Source organism: Pseudorasbora parva, chromosome 9, assembly GCF_024679245.1.
Source record: "Pseudorasbora parva isolate DD20220531a chromosome 9, ASM2467924v1, whole genome shotgun sequence".
In the NCBI taxonomy this organism is placed as follows: Eukaryota; Metazoa; Chordata; class Actinopteri; order Cypriniformes; family Gobionidae; genus Pseudorasbora; species Pseudorasbora parva.
This window is the reverse complement of record NC_090180.1, coordinates 13,757,019-13,777,211: the sequence shown is the minus strand read 5'-3', so window position 1 is coordinate 13,777,211 and position 20,193 is coordinate 13,757,019. Positions and strand designations below refer to the sequence as shown.

At 39.5% G+C, this 20,193-nt stretch overlaps 1 protein-coding gene across 1 annotated transcript; it reads right to left on the bottom strand.

Annotated features, from left to right (window-relative positions):
* Positions 1 to 6,597: 6,597 nt before the first annotated feature.
* Positions 6,598 to 19,885, bottom strand: kncn (kinocilin). Its single transcript, XM_067453123.1, has 5 exons — positions 19,710 to 19,885; positions 15,307 to 15,375; positions 13,379 to 13,456; positions 7,860 to 7,959; positions 6,598 to 6,866 (listed from the first exon to the last, which is right to left on the bottom strand). Exons 1-5 carry the CDS (start codon positions 19,855 to 19,857, stop codon positions 6,791 to 6,793), a joined length of 471 nt encoding a protein of 156 aa, XP_067309224.1. The 5' UTR covers positions 19,858 to 19,885; the 3' UTR covers positions 6,598 to 6,790.
* Between the last annotated feature and the right edge of the window lie 308 nt (positions 19,886 to 20,193).

The window sequence follows — 20,193 nt, the reverse complement described above, 5'->3', positions numbered from 1 at the left end:
CAATAAGTTATAAAACGTTTATGAAAGTTCTAGGAACGTTAAAATGTCCGGTTTGCGAAACATTGTATTAACGTTCTCATTAGGTTATAAGAACGTTAAATAATGTTCTTATAAGGGTGTGTGGAGTATGATCAAATAAAATATTCCAGTTTTCTCCTTTAAAGTACTTGCTTTTGTTTATTGACATCTTATTCTTTCTTTAAAAAAAAAGGTAAAACTACTTTTATAATTGACTTTTATATTTATATTACAATTATATTTAATACATAATTACTTTACTAGATTTTTCTTCTGATTGTAAAAGAGATATATATATATATTAACGAAATTAGCATTTAAGTGTCATTAAGTTGTTACTGGATATACAAATTATGTATCTGAAGTTTAAGAAAAAAGCTGTATGACTAATTTGTAATGACTAATACTTTTTTAACGTTTTTTAAAACGTTTCACTAACAATTTAAGAATGACATTTTAGAGCTAACGTTTTTAGAACGTTAATCAATAGCAAAAAACATTGGCACAACGTTCTAATAGCGTTACTGCAAGAACGTTTTTTTTTTTTTTGATAACTTTGAGAGAACTTTCAGAGAATATTAGCCAATGTTCTGAGAACATTCCCTGTTAGCTGCAGTCGATCACAAGCCAGCAGCAATAACAATGTGGAAGAAGATAGCAAGCAAGATATTTTGTAAGAACAGTCGCTGCATAAGCTTCCTTCGGATCATAATATTAGGAATGTGTGATACTTCATTTATTTTTAATGAAGTTCCAGCTCACGTGGGGAAGACAGTGGTGTTCACTTCAGTTCACTGCGGAATCGTTTGTAAACAAATCTCCGGTTGATGCTGGATTTGGATCCAACAGGAATGGTGCAACACACGTATGTGAGTAAAACGTGTTTTTATATGTAATAGTATTGCATAGTTATAGATCGTTTTGCTTATGTGTACATGTTTAAAAGAGCATACATTTAGCACGCTGGACACATCGCAAAGCCTGGCAGGCCGATGAATCTCATTATATTCCGTTCTTGTTCTGCTATTCTCTCTCTCGAGTTGATATCTGAAGGGCAGCGTGCACGACAAACGTGTGTAGCCTATGTGTGTGCGCCCAGTTCGTGCTTATATCGTTCGATCTTGCAGGCTATGTGTAATATAAAAATAATGGTCCAATAAAACGCGGGTCGATGAGAAAAAAATCATTGTGTTTGTTTGAAAAAGATGTTTGCGAGCCCTGTGGTCGCGATGATCATTTTGGTTGCCGATTCTCTCTCAATCTTTCAGAGTCTCTTCTTTTATGTGAACTGACAGGGGAGCTTAAGCTCATTAAATATGCAAATCTTATCCAATCCTAGCCGTGGGCGTTTACTTACAAGTCTCCAGTGCGTCACGCCCATCAAAACCCAGCGTTTTGGAGAGAGCCTCAAAACCAGTGTAGAAAATAGCCTATTACTGATTAGTTATGATATTTTGAATGTAAAAAACACACGAACATCATTAGTTGACCTCAGACAACAATATAAAAAAAAATTAAAAAGCCAGTTCATGACACCTTTAACAACGGTGGTCCAAAAGGGTTCTACCAAGTCTCTTTATGAGTCATGGGTGTGTTTTAGGTCTAACATGCAATAAACCAGTCAGAGTCTCGTATCCTATTCCCTTTAAAAGCCAGTTGCACTTGTACTATGGAAAATGGCGGAATTTGTAAGCGGTAAGACTGTACGCTTTTTCAGAGAGGAATTCTTTATTTTTAATATTTAACATGTGCTGCGGTGTGTCCCTGTGTGTGTAATGAGCAGAGTGTACACACACTTGCGCACGACGTCGCATTGCGGCAGAAGTACGGTAGGTCTCTCTTGTATCTCCTCTTACAAAAATGTACAATAATTTACAGTAGCCATTTCCAGCAAAATACATTAGCTAGGCCTTATTTATAGTTACTTCTGTAAAATAATAATAAATTAATGTGGGATGGTTACCATGGTAAATGTTATGTGAAGGTCAGCTTTACTTTGTAAAAGGAGCCTTATATACGGCCAATCATAAACAGACACTGTAAAAATGAGACATAATTGATGCCTGAATTGCCATCATATACTTTGTCTCCGGCTATGGTTACCATTGTACATTTGTGTAAGGTCATCTACAAAATAGCGCAGCATAAAACTCTATTATACTTTAGTGTACTTTGAATAGTTGTGTTGGCCATGATACGTCACAATATCACCATGAGCATCGTAATGGTCTCACAGTTCACTTCTTATTTATATGAATCATTTTATCAGTAACATTTTTGGTGAATAGTTTTGTGTAGTTATCTTTAACTGCCTTTTGAATAAGCTCTACTGTTTCTTCAGATCATCATGAAGTTATTTTTTTCCAAGTCGTGTGAAACTTCTCTCTAGTGTGGTTGTGTGAGACACCCAGTACAATGGTGTATAATTCAGTCATTAGTGTACGTCAGAGCTCTTAGCAACAGCAGGCAGTGTCCCTCTTCGTTGTCGCCATGCAAGGACAGATACTGCATATTCAGCCTCAGAGTGTCACTGATGGTCTGCGTGGGATGTACAATGATTCTGTGCCATGCACGTTACGTGTTCACGCAGTATGTGATTCTCTGAGTCATTTCTAGTGCTGCAAAAGGACTACCGTTAAAATATAGTGTGTCAGAGAGAAGGTAGATCAGGAAAATGTGTGTTTATAAGTGTGTGTTGACATGACACAAAGACATTTGAATAGAATTTTCATGTGATAATTTTCTACATTTTATTTTGTTTGTGTAATTCAGTTTGTGCAATGTCTGTGCAAAGAGCACTTCATCTACAAAGTGAGCACTTTAAAGGGTTAGTTAACCCAGAAATGAAAATTCTGTCATTAATTACTTGCTGTAAGACCTTTGTTCATCATTGAAGCACAAATAAAGATATTTATGTTGCAATTTGATGGCTCAGAAAGGCCTCCATTTCCTCTCTCAAGACACATAAAAGGCATTAAAGACATCATTAAAAAGTCCATCTCACTACAGTGGTTCTACAATAATTTTTTGAAGCGACAAGAATTAGTTTTTTTTGTGTGTGTGGGGGGGGGGGACTAATCAAAATAACGACTTTATTCAACAAGTTCTTGTCTTCCGTCTGGGCCTCTGATGTGAAGTCATGAAGCACCATGACCCATACGCGAGAATATGACCCAGAAGAGAGGAATTTGTTTACAAGCAGAGGAAGACACACCGTATCTAAGCTGTTGAATTCTCTCCGCATGCTCCTGGCTCCGTTTTTCTCGCCTCTCTGTCCTAACCCGGATGGTGGAATAGAGTGCAGTCTGGGGAGTACCCCCGGCCTGCGAGGGCCGATGGGGGTATGTGGCAAGCAGCTAAACAAGGGACCATGAGAGCGGGCCGTTGGCAAGTGTTAATGAGCGCCAGCTGCGCGCCACACCGGTCTCGTCTCACGGCGGAGTGACAGGAGCATAAAAGGAGGCGAGACGACAGTGGAAGACGAGAGAGGACCAGGCCTGGACTTTGTTATGTTTTGGTTTACGTTTTGTTGTGTGTGTGCAGGCAGTCGTCCATGAGGGGCTGCCCGCGTTACTTTTGTTTTGTTTTGTTTATTGTTTTGAATTAAAAGTTGTTGAATGTTCGCCGGTTTCCGCCTCCTTCCTTACCTTCTACAAACTCCATTACAGGTATCAACTGACTTTTTTCAAGATTTTCAGGAGGAGGAGATTGGAGCTTTTAACTTTAATTTATACATTTCCATAAATGTTTGTTTCACAGGAACATTTGCAGGTGTGTGGGTGGGGCCTTGATACCATGGTTTCATGGTACAATGGAAGAGAGTGAATGAAAGATCTATGAATTCAAACTAGCATCTCCAGCATGGGAGGCAGATGCTTTAACAAAGACGGCAAAAGCTGCAGCCTCTAACCTCAGACGCTAGTATCCACCCACAAATCATGTTAACTGTACAGTTAGATTTAGATTTTATTTTATTTTATTATGTTGTGACTAGTCTAACAGTCAGAGCTACAACTGGGACTGTTGCTGATTGCTGGCAGCCACTGAGAGGACTTTGTTCGCCATTCGCTGTTTTCCACCGCTTCTCTGATGTTTATGTTTGAATAGTTGCGGTTGGTTCTGGTTTGAAGGACATTTCATGTTGCTCGCTGCGACTGCTCTCTCTTCTGGGTGTCGGCTGCTCACTGGTGGTCTCAGTGGTCTCCCTCGGGCTTGAGCTGCATGGTGGCTGAAGTTTGCACTGGGTTAGCGCCATCAGCGTCTGGCGTGATGTTGGGATGTTCCGCTTCTCGATTGTGGCCGTGGAACGGCTTGGACTTCTGCGCCGACCCCGGTGTGTCCACAGAAGTGCCCGATAAACTTTGTTTGCCTCCTGCGTGGTGCTGCAGCGATCCCCATCGTCTGAATCGTCATGAAGACCCATCATCTGGTCTTCACTTGTCATCCCTCAACGACGTCATCAGGACACTGCCTCTAGCGCTGGAAGAAATGTAATACATGGAGTGGACCACAGTGTACTGGAGCTTGACTTCCACCAGCAGCTCTGTTTCTGTTCATCATCAGCTCTGTTTCTGTTCACCATCAGCTCTGTTTCTGTTCACCATCAGCTCTGTTTCTGTTCACCATCAGCTCTGTTTCTGTTCATCATCAGCTCTGTTTCTGTTCACCATCAGCTCTGTTTCTGTTCACCGTCAGCTCTGTTTCTGTTCACCAGCAGCTCTGTTTCTGTTCACCGTCAGCTCTGTTTCTGTTCACCATCAGCTCTGTTTCTGTTCACCGTCAGCTCTGTTTCTGTTCACCATCAGCTCTGTTTCTGTTCATCATCAGCTCTGTTTCTGTTCACCATCAGCTCTGTTTCTGTTTACCAGCAGCTCTGTTTCTGTTCACCATCAGCTCTGTTTCTGTTCACCATCAGCTCTGTTTCTATTCATCATCAGCTCTGTTTCAGTTCATCGTCAGCTCTGTTTCTGTTCACCGTCAGCTCTGTTTCTGTTCACCATCAGCTCTGTTTCTGTTCACCATCAGCTCTGTTTCTGTTCACCATCAGCCCTGTTTCTGTTCACCATCGGCTCTGTTTCTGTTCACCATCGGCTCTGTTTTCTGTTTACCATCGGCTCTGTTTTCTGTTTACCATCGGCTCTGTTTTCTGTTCACCATCAGCTCTGTTTTCTGTTCACCATCGGCTCTGTTTTCTGTTAACCATCGGCTCTGTTTTCTGTTCACCATCGGCTCTGTTTTCTGTTCACCATCGGCTCTGTTTTCTGTTCACCATCGGCTCTGTTTTCTGTTTACCATCGGCTCTGTTTTCTGTTCACCATCGGCTCTGTTTTCTGTTTACCATCGGCTCTGTTTTCTGTTCACCATCGGCTCTGTTTTCTGTTCACCATCGGCTCTGTTTTCTGTTTACCATCGGCTCTGTTTTCTGTTCACCATCGGCTTTGTTTTCTGTTCACCATCGGCTCTGTTTTCTGTTCACCATCAGCCCTGTTTCTGTTCACCATCGGCTCTGTTTCTGTTCACCATCAGCTCTGTTTCTGTTCGCCATCAGCCCTGTTTCTGTTTACCATCAGCTCTGTTTCTGTTCACCATCAGCTCTGTTTCTGTTCACCATCAGCTCTGTTTCTGTTCACCATCAGCTCTGTTTCTGTTCACCATCAGCTCTGTTTCTGTTTACCATCAGCTCTGTTTCTGTTCACCATCAGCTCGGTTTCTGTTCATCATCAGTTCTGTTTCTGTTCACCATCAGCTCTGTTTCTGTTCACCATCAGCTCTGTTTCTGTTCACCATCAGCTCTGTTTTCTGTTCACCATCAGCTCTGTTTCTGTTCACCATCAGCTCTGTTTTCTGTTCACCATTAGCTCTGTTTCTGTTTACCATCAGCTCTGTTTCTGTTCACCATCGGCTCTGTTTTCTGTTCACCATTAGCTCTGTTTCTGTTTACCATCAGCTCTGTTTCTGTTCAGTTGTCTGTGTTGGTTGATTTTTTTAATTTTTTATTTATGTTGTTTTATTCTATATTTTTACTTGTTATTCATTTTTGTTGTTGTTGTTATTTGTTCCCTTTGTTGCACTTTGAGATTCTTCAGAATGAAAAGTGCATTATAAATAAAATCTATTATTATTATTATTATAGTATGTGTCTTGAGGAAAAGGTAGAAAGGTTTTCTCGCATAGCTCTTACTAACTTGCCTTCATTACACTCTGCACCCTAAATCTTACTCCCATCTGGGTCATGGCACCAAATGTAACCAGTCGTACTTGACCTGTTCCGAGCGGGGTTCTAACCAGCATGGGAGGTAACTATCACAACTATCACGTCTGCAGCCTCAAATGTCATTCGCTAGTCATCTTGAAGCCAGGGCAGTGAGGTTTCCTCACACAGTACTAGCTTGCTTCCATTACATTGTGAAAGCCGATTGACTTTCACTGTATATGGACAAAACCAACTGAAACATTCTTTAAAATGTCTCCTTTAATGTTTCACAGAAGAAAGTAAGTCACACAGATTTGGAGCAACATGAGAGTGAGCAAATGGTGACAGATGCTTAATTTCTTGGGTGAACTATGACTTAAAGCACATGGTTGTCATTTTCAGCTTGCTCGTTGCTTTTATCAAACATTATTTTAGTATTAGAGCAGACACCTTGTTTGAATGAGTGAAATCAGATAGGATACAGTAATGAGATGTAAGCAGAGATCAGCCTTGCTTATTGTGAAATTAATACTGTTTGCTCTTTAATTCTTTAATGATGAGTCTCAGTGGATCCAGCCATTATGAAGGGTCTTGATCAGAAGATGGCGACTTAAACTTTCGCCTGCCCAAGATATCTGGAACATCTGCAGAAGGCCTAGGAGAAGAAATACAATGCTTATAATGAAAATGATTAAAATCGTATTTAGTTGAATAGGCAGTGCCAAGTATGGTTCCTCATGCAACATAAATGTCCCTATGAGTGAAGGCAGTGGTGTCGCCATGACAACTACATCCACGGAAACTTTTTTTTGTTGGTTTGAGTCCAATAAGCTCAATAGGGAGCGGTTGACACCTTCCTTTTTCCATTTTTTAAGAGGGTGTATTCGACCAGAAAAGACTTTCTGGCTCAATTCTATGTCCAGTTTGTGCAATGCACATTAAACTCCAAAGCCAACTCATGCAGGTGAAAGATTTGCAGAAAATAGACCAATCTTGCTATTCTGTAGTGGTTCTTATATGTCCGTAAAATCATGTCACAAAGAGGGTCAATCAAAATAATGTCCTGGAAGTGATTGGCTCCTAGCGTAGAATATAATGTGTGAACTCAACAGGGAGCAAAAAGCCTCTCTCAAAGCAAGAGGAAATCCCAATCACTCCGTTCCTCCAGTGAGCCACAAAGACGTCTGCTGTTTGGCACCACTGCCTGCTAGAAGAATCAAATTACTCTCTGGCCCTAGAGAGAGACTGATATATTGAGAGAGGGAATTCAATGTGTCGCAAATGTAATGAGGGGAGTATACGTGTGTGTGTGAGTTTAATTTGGATACCTCACTAATGTAAAGTTATGAATATGTGAATGACATAATGATTTACCCAGGGCAAAAGCTGTATAGATGAACTTGCTTATTCAGGGGCCATTAACACGACACTGTTTTCAACTAAAAAATTAAAAAATGTGTATGTTTTGGCCATTTGTGTACATGACAACAGCGTTTTAGGGGCCTGCCTGAAAATGCTAACTTTTGAAAACTGGTTTCAAAATTCCCAAACTTTTCCATTTTTAGTACATCGTTGACTTGTAAACAAATCCTTAATCTCTTAAGCTAAACATCAGTGTTTTGGAATAGGCGGTAAACATATGTCTCACCCATCATCCTGTGAGCCCTCGGCTGCCGTAGGAGCGGCTGCCTCCACAAATGTTCCCATCCGGCTCTTCGAACGTTCTACATTAAGCTGGCTTTGAGTCCCTAAGAATGAGACAGGAAAAAGCAGGCATGTGGTTTTTGCATATTACGGATTTCAGTATATTCCGACCTGAAGTGAGACTTGAATAGCATGTACCCACACCAATCATCTTCCAAAATGTGTAATGAGAAACATACACTCCTGAACAAAATCTTAAGACTAGGGGATGCATTGCAAGTTTTACACATTTCGCACTTGTGGATCATAACCGGGTTGTAAGTGCAGCTTCAAAATGCCAAAAGAAGAAACAGGAGCAAGAGACAAAAAATAGAGAGTAGGCAATTTATTGAAAACTGCATTTAAACTCAAACAGGCCGTTCATCAGCTGATCAAAAGTTTAAGACCATAGCCATAAAAAGGTCAAATCTGCACAAAAATATGGCATTCATGTCATTGTCCTTCAAGCAGTCATACTGTCAAGATCTCCTGATGGCAAAGGCAAAAAGGCTTTCTCTCTTTGAATGTGGCAGGATTGTTGAGCTGCACAAGCAAGGCCTTTCGCAACGTGCCATCGCTGCTGAGGTTGGACGCAGTAAGACAGTCATTTTAAATTTCTTAAAAAATCCTGAGAGAACAACAACCTAACGTTACTGGCGTAATGGCGCCTCATTTAAAATATTTACGTTTTTTTTCCTCTCTCTTTTAGGAAGAACAAGAATACAAGAATTTACAAGAATAAGAAAGCTTATTCTTGTAAATACTTTCCAGCATTTCAGTAATAAAAGTGTAGGCTAGGTCTTTAAAATGCATCCAAATTACAGGGAAACGCAATGATACGGTGCTTCGCTGTGGTCAAAACTGGTAACTTTTGAGCGACCCCTGCCACTTTTTACGACCGGTGATATTGGACCCACTCACTTTTATCGTCTCTAATTATTATTAAACACGTTAGATGCTTTACTTCCACTTTTCTAATAATTTCTCAATGTTTTTTGAAAATAAATGCCTTTCCGATCTGATTCGTGATGGAAAAAGGGAGTAGAGCAAGTGTAGCAAAAGGCGGATTCGAACCTCTGATTGATTTGCATAAAAACATGATGACGTGTCTTACCCCTGCACTATAGCCATGGTAAATTACTCAGTGATTTCCGTAACTTTGTCTGTCCTAATCAGTCGTTTAGTAAATGGCAGTATGTTTGTATTTAATGTAAATGGAATCTAATGTTAGTCCCAGAGAGGACCCATCCACTTTTTATTTGCTTCCAACGCCCATGGATTGGTGTATTGCAATTTACGCCCAAAACACACCCATGACTCATTAGGAGACTAGGTAAAACCCTTTTGGATTTTGTGTCTGGCTTGCAGGACATTTTTTCTGCCGTTAAACTAGCAAAAGGGGATTCAGTAAGTGCACCTACGCCATTCGCTTCAGACCATATGCTCAGATCATTAAAATAGGGCCCTCTGAGTCATTTGTTTTTGGATTGTACAGCAATGTGACTATTATTATTATTAGTGGTAGTATTAATACAAGTAATAATCATATTGAATGGGGAACAACATGTTTTACTCTTTTTTTTTGTCCTTAGCTGATGCCTGAGAAAGGGCCGTAGACTCAGACAGAGGGCACAATATGAGACTGCTGTTCATTCGCTCAACACATCCCTGTTGCCTGTTTACATGATTCAGTGCATGACTGCTGCGTGCTCTGAGGGCATAATACAGCCCGTGAAAATTTACTGCATAATCATACTTTTTATAGCCTTTTGCTGCCAAACCATGCACACACAGTTTTAAAGAATACTTTGAATTCATATCAAGCCTGAAGGTCTGATAATATAAGTGTATCTTCTCTGAAAAAAAAAAACAAGAAAATCAACTGTATAGGAAATGAGGCATCATATCAAATTAGAGTTGTCGTTGTTTTTTTCTATATTATCAATCTATTCAACTGAGCACAAATCTCATAACGACTGTGCATTATATGGGGCAGAAACAGATGTGCAGACTGAAGCAGGAAATGGCCAGTGAAGAGGCAACAAGGACACACAGTGGCTGCTTGGCTGGGCTGGGATTGACACGTTTCAATGTAATTTCCACAGCATGCAGGGCAAAGAGTGAGCTTTCTGATTAAATGAACTTGGTTTCCTGGTAGCTCATCTCATGGCTGCAGTCATTTCATAACTAGACGTGCCCACAGCCATGTTTCAAAATACTGTTAAATAATGTTGCTCATTTACTAATTCCTTCAACCTATAGATCACAAATGCTGATTATGGACCCTTTTCACAATCTGTGATGATGCATTTCCAGTTATCAACGCTGCAAATCTAGTAAAGTTAATGTAATACACATTTATAACACTATATATTTTTACATTTTACCTTGTCAGCAAATTACAAAAAAAAAAAAAAAAAAATATATATATATATATATATATATATATATATATATATATATATATATATATATATATATATATATACTGCCAGCGACATCAGTAATTAAATAAAAGTTCTTCATTGGTAGATTTGTGAAGCTAGACACAGGACAGCAGATGTGATTTTTGCTGGATCTTTTATTTTCCTGATATAATACACAAATAAGTAAGCAGCCTCTTTGAATTTTGAATTTGACTAAATAATGCATATTTAACGGTATAATTTGTATATACATGTTACACTAATGCGAGGGTTGCAGCAGTATATCTTGATATTTAGTTGTTTTAATGTATTTTGTCACGAATTGCTGTTTTACAGAAATCACAGAACGAAGGAGTTCCCCAAACTCAAAGTAGCCCACACATGCTATAAGAAATTTTGATTTGAGATGGTATTCATAATTCCATTTGCACGTAACAGGGGAACACAGGTGAATGAAATCAGTTATTAAGGTGACAAAGAAAGAGAGCTTAGTAACTATAGATAGGTCTACTGCACAGGAAACATATAACAAAACATAACTGTCTAAAAGACAATCCTGGATTGCCCCACACAGTTAATTCCCTATCAGTTATATAAAATACAATAAAAACCTTACTGTGTAGTTACTCAAGTGAAATTTTCAGTAAAGTTGACAGGGGAAATTTGATTATGTTAATTTGATGATTTTTGTAACTTAATTAACCTGACTTGTATTGTCGGGCTCATGCAGGTGACTCATGTAAAGACTGATAAAATCAAGATGTGGGATTGGCATAGCACAGGAAGCTGCTCGGATATAGTTAGGCTACCTGCTAGAACATCATTAATTTTTCATTGAGCAGGATAAGTGATTAGCCACAATCTTTTGAAACTGCCATGGAGGATCAATATTGGTGGCCTGGATGCCATTCTAACTATACAGTAATTATGCCTGAACAGAAACTGTTCGGATCAATGAAATTGTAAGGGCGGGCTTTAGACGATGATGGACAGATAATAAACAATAGCATAATTCATAAAATAATGAATTTGTTCTAATCCTAAATGGAGCAATTCTTATATGCATTTACCTTCACTATTTCTCTCAGAAATGATGATCATGTTGGTAAGTATACTCTGTGTATCCTTAAAGACTTTTTTTTATTTACAACACCGGCAAAGATTGTTTATTCCAGCGCGTGCAGACATGGTTGCCAAGTTTTTACAACAAAACCCGCCAACTACTAGCCCAAAACAATAGCTTCTTGAGGGGGTTCTCTGTAAAATGTGTTATTTTGGCAAGGTGGCCTGCTAAAATTTGCATTCCTGGGTTTATATATCACATAATTGAGGTCACTTGCTTCACTTCAACCTGTGGACATGGAAAACAACCCACGGGAAAACCACAGACTCGCGAAAACCACGACATTTGACAACTAGCATTATGCATCACTTCGTTGCTCTGATTGGTTGTAGGTCTATCCAACTGAGGTCTTTCCTGGTTCGGTTGAAACGCCCCATAATCACAGCCCAATGGAACAGTATCCGACTCATATTCTGACTAGAATTGAGTATGATGACGTCAGGCTACAATATTGGGGCTGCACCTAGAATAATGGCGACCAGGATCCACCTCTTTGGCTTTCATTGGGTCATACTGACAATATATTGTTTGCCCTTTACAAATTTGTAGTTTCATATATTTGCAGATTACTGTATGTAAATTCAATAGAAAATAGGGCCCCACTGTATATTAGGTGGCCTTAAGTACTATGTACTTACATCAAAAAATAAGTACAATGTACTTACTGGGTTCAGATTGTATTGCCACCAACTTTGCTGATATTGAAGTGGGATACGGGTAGAGTTAGTGATAGGTGTGGTGGTGTGTGTCAGTTTAAGGGTAGGGTTAGGGGTAAGGGAAGTGCCAACTGTGTAATTACAAATGTAACTACAGAAATTAATTACAGATGAAATTACATGCAGGTATTTTTTTTAAATGTAAGTACAATGTAAAAACATGTATGTACACAATAAGTGCATTGTATCAAATTATTAATTAAAATGTTAGTACATAGTAGTTATATAATATATATATATATATATATATATATATATATATATATATATATATATATATATATATATATATATATATATATATATATATATATATATATATATATATATATATATATATATATAAAGTGGGTCCGAAAATAACTGCAAGACTTAAAATGTGGCAAATATAAATTCAGCCTATTACTACAGTATATGATGGTGCATGATTCAGATAATCGAAGATAAAAACATTAATAATAATCACAGCGAATACAAACTACTGAATCCGGACCAGCCTACTAAAACTAATATGATTTAGTTTACATGTTTTTGCATATTAATAAGTGTTAGTTGACAATTGCTTTAAGTTAGTAGAATGTCTAAAGTGGTGGACTATCAAAATAAAGTGTAAACATGGCATTTGATTCAGCAAAAATAGGTTTAGCTGTATGTTTTTCATTATTGGCAAAGGTGTACATTTGCATACTGAGCACTGATACTTTACATTTAAGCATTTGGCAACACTTTTATCCAAATGGAATTACATTGCATTCAATACTTTTTAGTTCATGCATTGCCTGGTAATCGAACCCATCGCTCCACTGTTTCAGTTACAGGAACACTGTGTTTAATATATTCAGTTTTATGGCTGTGGTTGTGTTAGTATTAGGGCACTGACATTGCTGTTTTCTGTTAAGTTCAACAAGAGTTGCAGCAATTATCAAACAAAACAATTATGATGTAAGAATTAGTCTTCATTGGATATGGAGTTTTAGTTATTACCCATTAAATCCATAATACCATTTAATAGCCTGGAACAGAGCTCCTGCCTCAGATCCAGCAGGCCAGAGAGAGTGCAAATGAGAAGCAGCAGACAGCTCTACATTGACCCTGAGAAAATAGTCACTCTAAAATGGTGTCATAGGAAATCAGTCTTCAATTGTCAGACTGGAAGCAGAGAGATGTGTTTGAACGGGTTTGTGTGTGCGTATCCACGTGACATAGAAAAGCCATTTACCCTCTCGTGTGAGTGTAGCCACAGGCAGTTCAGGGGCTGGATTTGAATTTGTAGCCATTGGATGCACTCTGAAGTTGCCTGAGAAAATTAGATGTTGTCATGTTAGTGTTGCAACATCGTTGGTCTCTCATCACACATTAAGCAAACTAATCTCATGTTACAACAGCATAATCAAGTGAAAATTTATACAGCATTTAATTATAATTGATAAGCACCCTATTTGTGCACCATTCGGCTGTGAATTGAGAAGAGCTTTTAAGTTTTGTATTTGATTTTAAAGTCAGCGTGAAACAGAAGTTGCAATATTTTTTCTTCCCGTATCTGAGAAAAATGGCTTCTTGAACAAGCCATTTAGGGTCCAATTCTCACTATTGACTAGTTGCTTATCAGCATGCATATGACTTTTATTAGTACTTATAAAGAACATCAACAATCAATGCCTTATTCTGCATTATTAGACGGCTCTGTGAAATACTTGCTTCTGATTGGTCAATCGCGTATTCCAGCGGTATGTTATTCCCAAATAACAACCGCTCATACGGGTACTACGAGTTATCTTGACCGGTACTACTTCTATGCTTAACACTGGCGCCATCTTGTGGCTGTTAAATACATAAACAGCCATGGCTACAATGGAAGACTTCAAGGCAGGGTTCCTTTATAAAGTTTTAAATATGGATATTTTTCTTACACAAACGAATCGATTCGAATCAGAAGGCTCTATTAACCCATTGGAGGCGTGTGGAGCACATTATTTGACGGACAGCTGCATTTTTTATGGCCTTCAAAAACAGCTAACGTTACAACTACTGCTTGGATTAACGTTAGCCTGAACTTTTTAAACATAACTCCGGTTGTATTTGTCTGAAAGAAGAATGTCATATACATCTATGATAACTTGAGGGTGAGTAAATCATAGGTTTGGTTTCATTTTTGGGTGAACTAACCCTTTCAGCATTCATTTTCAACATTTAGCAGCTATAGATAAAGGCTTAAAGCAGGTTGGAACTGTTTTTCTTCGTTGAAGCTTTGCGTAATAGCTAATAAAATATTTAATCTCAAGACAATATTTTGTGTCTAATTTATTTGAGACTAGTAGCCGTGTAATAAGCGGAATAATGTACACCCAGCCGGGTGTTATTGCAGAATAAACCCCCCCAGGATGATGCAAGGTCCTGATCGCTCTGTTTATTCTGCGATAACAACCGGCTGGGTGTACATTATCCCTTATTTACCATATTGTACGTCCGTTAACCCTAACCAATAACTTAACAACTACTTTACTAACTATTAATTAGCATTACATTGGGAATTTATTAAGGCAAAAGTTGTAGTTAATAATAGTTAATAGTGAGAATTGGACACTAAACTAGAGTGTGACTGGAAAGAAATGTAGGGTGGGACTTGATTTTGTCCATTAGGAATTGATTGGATGGTTGAGGATTGCTATTGCTGTGATGTCATGTGAGTGACAGGTTGTCCCGCCCTCACACCCGTAAACAAGTCATCAGAGAAGAGCTGTCATTGAAAGAGGGAGGGGAAATTATTTCAAGTAAATACTATTACCACATCAAATAATGATGTGCACGGCCACAGATAAATAATTTATCATAAATACTGCAATATTCCATAAAAAAATAAAAAAAGAATGTCTATTTTTATTTAATGATGACTTTACCAAAACAAAAGGATATTCATATAACTGCAGTTATAAGTTATAAAGTGTAATATTAATAGAAAGGACATTTTTATTTTACAAATGTTTAAAAAGTTGTTTGAAGATTGTATTGGCCTTACAGACAGAGAAATATACATTATAGATATACATTCAAGTTTGGAGTCAGTATTTCAGTAATAACAATCTTATATTCAGAATGTTACAGACCAGTGTTATGGGTGCTATGAAATATAATACATCATAGTCTCACCTATATTGGGCAGTATGTGATGGACGTTGAGCCATGTTCTTATGAACGGGTAGATGGAAATGAGGAGGCCTGCAGAACAAGAACACAGAGAGAGAACAATAGATGTGGACACAATCGCTCAGTCCTGTGTCCTGCTGACACCTTTTTAATTCTTAATTAACGTTCCAGTCTTTTCAGAGAATAGCTCTAATGTTATTTCTCTCTGTTCGGTGGCTCTCTGAGTTAAAGCTGCACACTAAAGACGTCCCCCATGCATATTGCGTTACACTGCAAACTGAAGAACCTCAATTTATGCATTATAATGGTCAAGTAGAAAGAAAAAGAGCACTTTTGCTCTGTTTCCTGCTAATCTTTCATGCTAAGTTTATTGTAAGACTCAGTCATTGACTCCAATATGACATGCCTTCCCTAAAACTTTGTATTCTTGTGGCTATAATAAAAGTGTGCAGTTAAGTTCTGTCTTCCTTTGTTTTCGAGAGGTCTAAGGCTGATGGCGAGACAGACTGCAGGGGCTGTGCTGGATTTTGATTATGCACCTACAATTCAAGCTGTGAATCAATTCCTGTTTGAAAAGGATGAGGCACCTCTGCTGGCTTTGTGTTTTGGCCAATTTCTGTTATGAGAGGCCACTGGCAGGCATGATTGCGGCATGCTGAGGGGCTTCACCAACCGCGTGTCTTGCTCGCGTTTGCTCTCTCCTACAATTTTCCCTTTCTGGCTCTTCTTTGTCATTTGTGTCCTCTAATCTCCTTCAGTCTTTCTCTCCTAACTCACCCCAGACTCCATCACCGTGGTTGATGCTTTAGAGCGTGGCGCATGAATTGATCTGACCCGTTTGACAGAAGAGACGTTCACGCACCAATAAAGACCTCCGAACCCATGTGTGCAGCCATGCCAGCGATGAGATGGCTTCAAGAATAGGACTTTAGACTGGGTAGATTTGACACGAATGAAGGAGGCTGGGATTGTGTTGTTTAACAGGTTGTTACTGACATGTTTGAATATTCAAACCATCAGCAAGATTGCGATTGTGAGGCTTTTATACAAATTCAATAAACAAGAATTTAATAGTTAGGCTACACTGTAAAAATGAAAATGGAAAATGGACATTTTCTGCCTGGACATTATCCAGTAATTTTATTGAAATTTTCGTTAAACCTTAAAACACACCGTAGTGCAAAATACAGGTAAAACAATCCAGACCTTTGGGGGGGATAAAGAGATAAACGGTTGTCTTTTAAATTCCCTCTCCACACAATAGGAGAGCACTACAACCAACCAGAGCAATGAAGAAGGTGAAGTTGATAGATTTAACTTTTGCCATGTCCATTTGGTAAAACTCCTCGGGAACACATCTTTCTTTTTAAGAATGACTTCAGTGCCGTTCTTTGTTCTTTTCTCAAAGAAAAGCTTAACTCCAAGTCTTCCAGAGTTGTGGCCAAAGATGATTTTAAAGGCTGCTGTTTGTCATCATCTTTGTTTTCAAGTTTCGAAACGTCACAATTCTGCCATCATAAATTTAAGCCCGCCCACTGACTCTATAAAAAATGTGATTGGCCTGACAAGAATTTGGTTTTTTTCCAGCTCGCAAGCCAACAAAGTGTTGCTAGATGCCCTTGCTGCAAATTATATTTGCTGCTGCTAGGGTGCGTAGAAAATTCCTTTATATTTTGCCCTATTTTTACAGTGTATATTTCATTAAATGCTGAATATAATATATGCTGGTAATACTTTTCAAGAAGGTACTAGCATTAAAGAAGGTACAACATGTAAAACCACCTGAACCCCTAGTTCCAGGGGTCCCGAGTCCGGAGGTCCCAAGTCCAGACATGGCCTGGAGGGCTGTAATGGGAGGCTGTGTGGTGGCACTCCTGCATGCTTGGGAGAAACACAGGGCGTTATCCACAACTCCGGTGGTCCCTGTGCCGGTGGTCTCAGTTCCGGTGGACCATGTTCCGGTGGTCCCAGTTCCGGTGGTCCCGAGTCAAGACATGGCCTGGAGGGCTGTTTGGGATGCTTTGTGGTGGCAGTCCTGCATGCTTGGGAGAAGCACAGGGATGCACACCATCCACAACTCTGGTGGTCCCAGTGCCGGTGGTCCAAGTTCCGGTGGCTTGTGTTCAGGTGGTCCTTGTGCCGGTGGATCGTGTTCTGGTGGTCCGAGTTCCGGCGGATGGTGTTCTGGTGGTCCCAGTTCCGGTGGCTTGTGTTCAGGTGGTCCTTGTGCCGGTGGATCGTGTTCTGGTGGTCCGAGTTCCGGCGGATGGTGTTCTGGTGGTACCAGTTCCGGTGGCTTGTGTTCAGGTGGTCCTTGTGCCGGTGGATCGTGTTCTGGTGGTCCGAGTTCCGGCGGATGGTGTTCTGGTGGTCCCAGTGCCGGTGGTCCCAGTTCCGGTGGCTTGTGTTCAGGTGGTCCTTGTGCCGGTGGATCGTGTTCCGGGGATCGTGTTCCGGTGGTCCGAGTTCCGGCGGATGGTGTTCTGGTGGTCCCAGTTCCGGTGGCTTGTGTTCAGGTGGTCCTTGTGCCGGTGGATCGTGTTCCGGGGATCGTGTTCCGGTGGTCCGAGTTCTGGCGGATTGTGTTCCGGTGGTCCCAGTTCCGGTGGATGTTTCAGTTTTATGAATTTCTAGTTTATGGTTTTCCCCCTCTTGTTTTTTTTGTTTTTCTTTGTGTTAAACGTGACAACAATAGTATATAGTAAATAAATAATTATAAGTACACTCAATACATTTTTTTTGTACATTGTTAAACCCAATGGTTGGATTTGCCCAGCAGACAACCCAGCAGTCTCGTAATTTAGATAAAATAAATAGTAATAATATCAATAATAAAAAACTGCCACATTTGCATTCAATTAAATATGGCATCTACTCTGACTAAGGTAAATAGCTGCCAATCAGCCTGATCGTCTGACTTGATGGTTAAATATTATGATGTATAACGTACCTGCAAGGGCCTATACAAGTAATGCGGACTTTTCTCCAGCAGTGAACAATAGATCAAAGGCTGCTGGTGTGTTGTGCAGCTCTATTGTGACAGGGTCCTGTGTAGATTACATACCCACCATCGTAAGCAGGTGGCTTGGATTACAGACCTGGATCGAATGATGGATGTGCTTTTTTGGGGCAAACCTCAACATGAGTGACTGCAAGAGGATACTTCAGTACACCTCTGCATTACATAAAAAACATGCAGCCAATTCCAACATCGTTCTTAATATGGGTTCATTATTTATTGCTGACAAATGGCAAAGGATAATGCTGTGAGGAGGAAGTGTGCTGATATGGAGCAGAGATTAGATGTAGTGTTAAAAATGCATGATATGCAAAAGAGCCATGCTCTGTGGAATAGTGAAGCAGCAAAACCCTGAAGATTAATGCAGCAAATTCAAAGGAAAGTTTCCCCAATTAGAAAAAAATTCTGTAATTCGCACACCCTAATTTTATTCCAAACCTGTGAAGCTTAAAGCTACACTGTGTGATATTTTCCCCCATCTAGCGGTGAAAAGGTATATGACCATCCAGTGAATAATAGTTTCAGTTCCTCTCAATTCTGATTTGATTTTAACTCCTACGGTGGCTGATTTAGTCCAAGATTAACATGGCAATCCCCCTCTTCACATTCGACACGGTGCCTTCGAGTGTTCAAACGCGAAAGGTGAAGCTTGAATTTATGAGTATGTCCCTCTTTGGCTAATGTACTTTCAAGATGGAGGGGCAACATGGCAATCGGCATTCGAACCCCTCACCCGTATGTATTTTCAATGGCATATTACGAGAATACTTTATAACTTGAAAGAAGTAAATATACATTAATGAGCACATATATTTTTGAAAGTACTAAGTGTTTTTTGGCTAAGAATAAACTATAAAAGTTACACAGTGTAGCTTTAATTAAATGTCTACGCTGTTTTTTTTTCCATACAGTGAAAATCGATGGGGACCAGAGATGGTCAAGCATCAAAAAGCTTGACAAAAGTAGGCTACTCAATATAACTCCAATTCTATATTTTTAATCTTTCAGAATCATATAATAACTGTGTGTGTGACAGACTAATATTTAAACCATTATTCACAAATATTTCTTGCCTGAAATCCATGGTCACCATTTAATCTCATTGTAAGGATAAGAGTATCTTGGACATTCTGAAAATATTTCCTTCTGTGTTCCAAAGAAGAAAAACTATTTGGAGGGTTTTTTTAGTTGACATATCCCTTTAATGAACAGTTGACTGAATTTGTGTATTAAAAACAATTAAAGATGATTGTCCAGCATTTAATGATGGAATTGATTATTGAAAAATCCATATCAGATTACCACTAATCTAAATATTGTGGTTTTGTACACCCCTTAGATATCTATGGTGTTATTGGCCGGTCAGACAGAGAGAATTGCTACTTACCAAGTCCCCCTGCTCCGAGAAAAATGCCCCCTACAGCATCTGCATCACAGTCCTTTGACACGCCAATGATGATACAACCTGCTACAATACTTAGCAAGGCCGAGCCTACCCGCAGCCCATGGTACTCCCCAATACTGACCGCGTTCATTCAGCAGGTGGAACCCCCCACCTGCCCCGTCTGGCTGTCCCACGCGCGCTCACGAAGGAAGAACACTGTATGGACGTTTCACTGTTAGTGAAATGAGTTAGCAGAGACTCTACTTTCTCCTCAAGGCTCTTCATACATCTTTAAACACTGGGTTCTGGTTACCTTGCCGGATTCGTGCTTGTTCCCTTCAAACTAATTTGTGTCTGATTAAAGGCGACTAATCATTCGAGTAGAAAGGCCAAGCCAGGCCTAACAGACTCCTGATGCTCGAGTGTTTACGCTGAATGGCCAACAGGGCCATGCATTTGTAAGCAAATGAACTCAGTTAAATGTGTT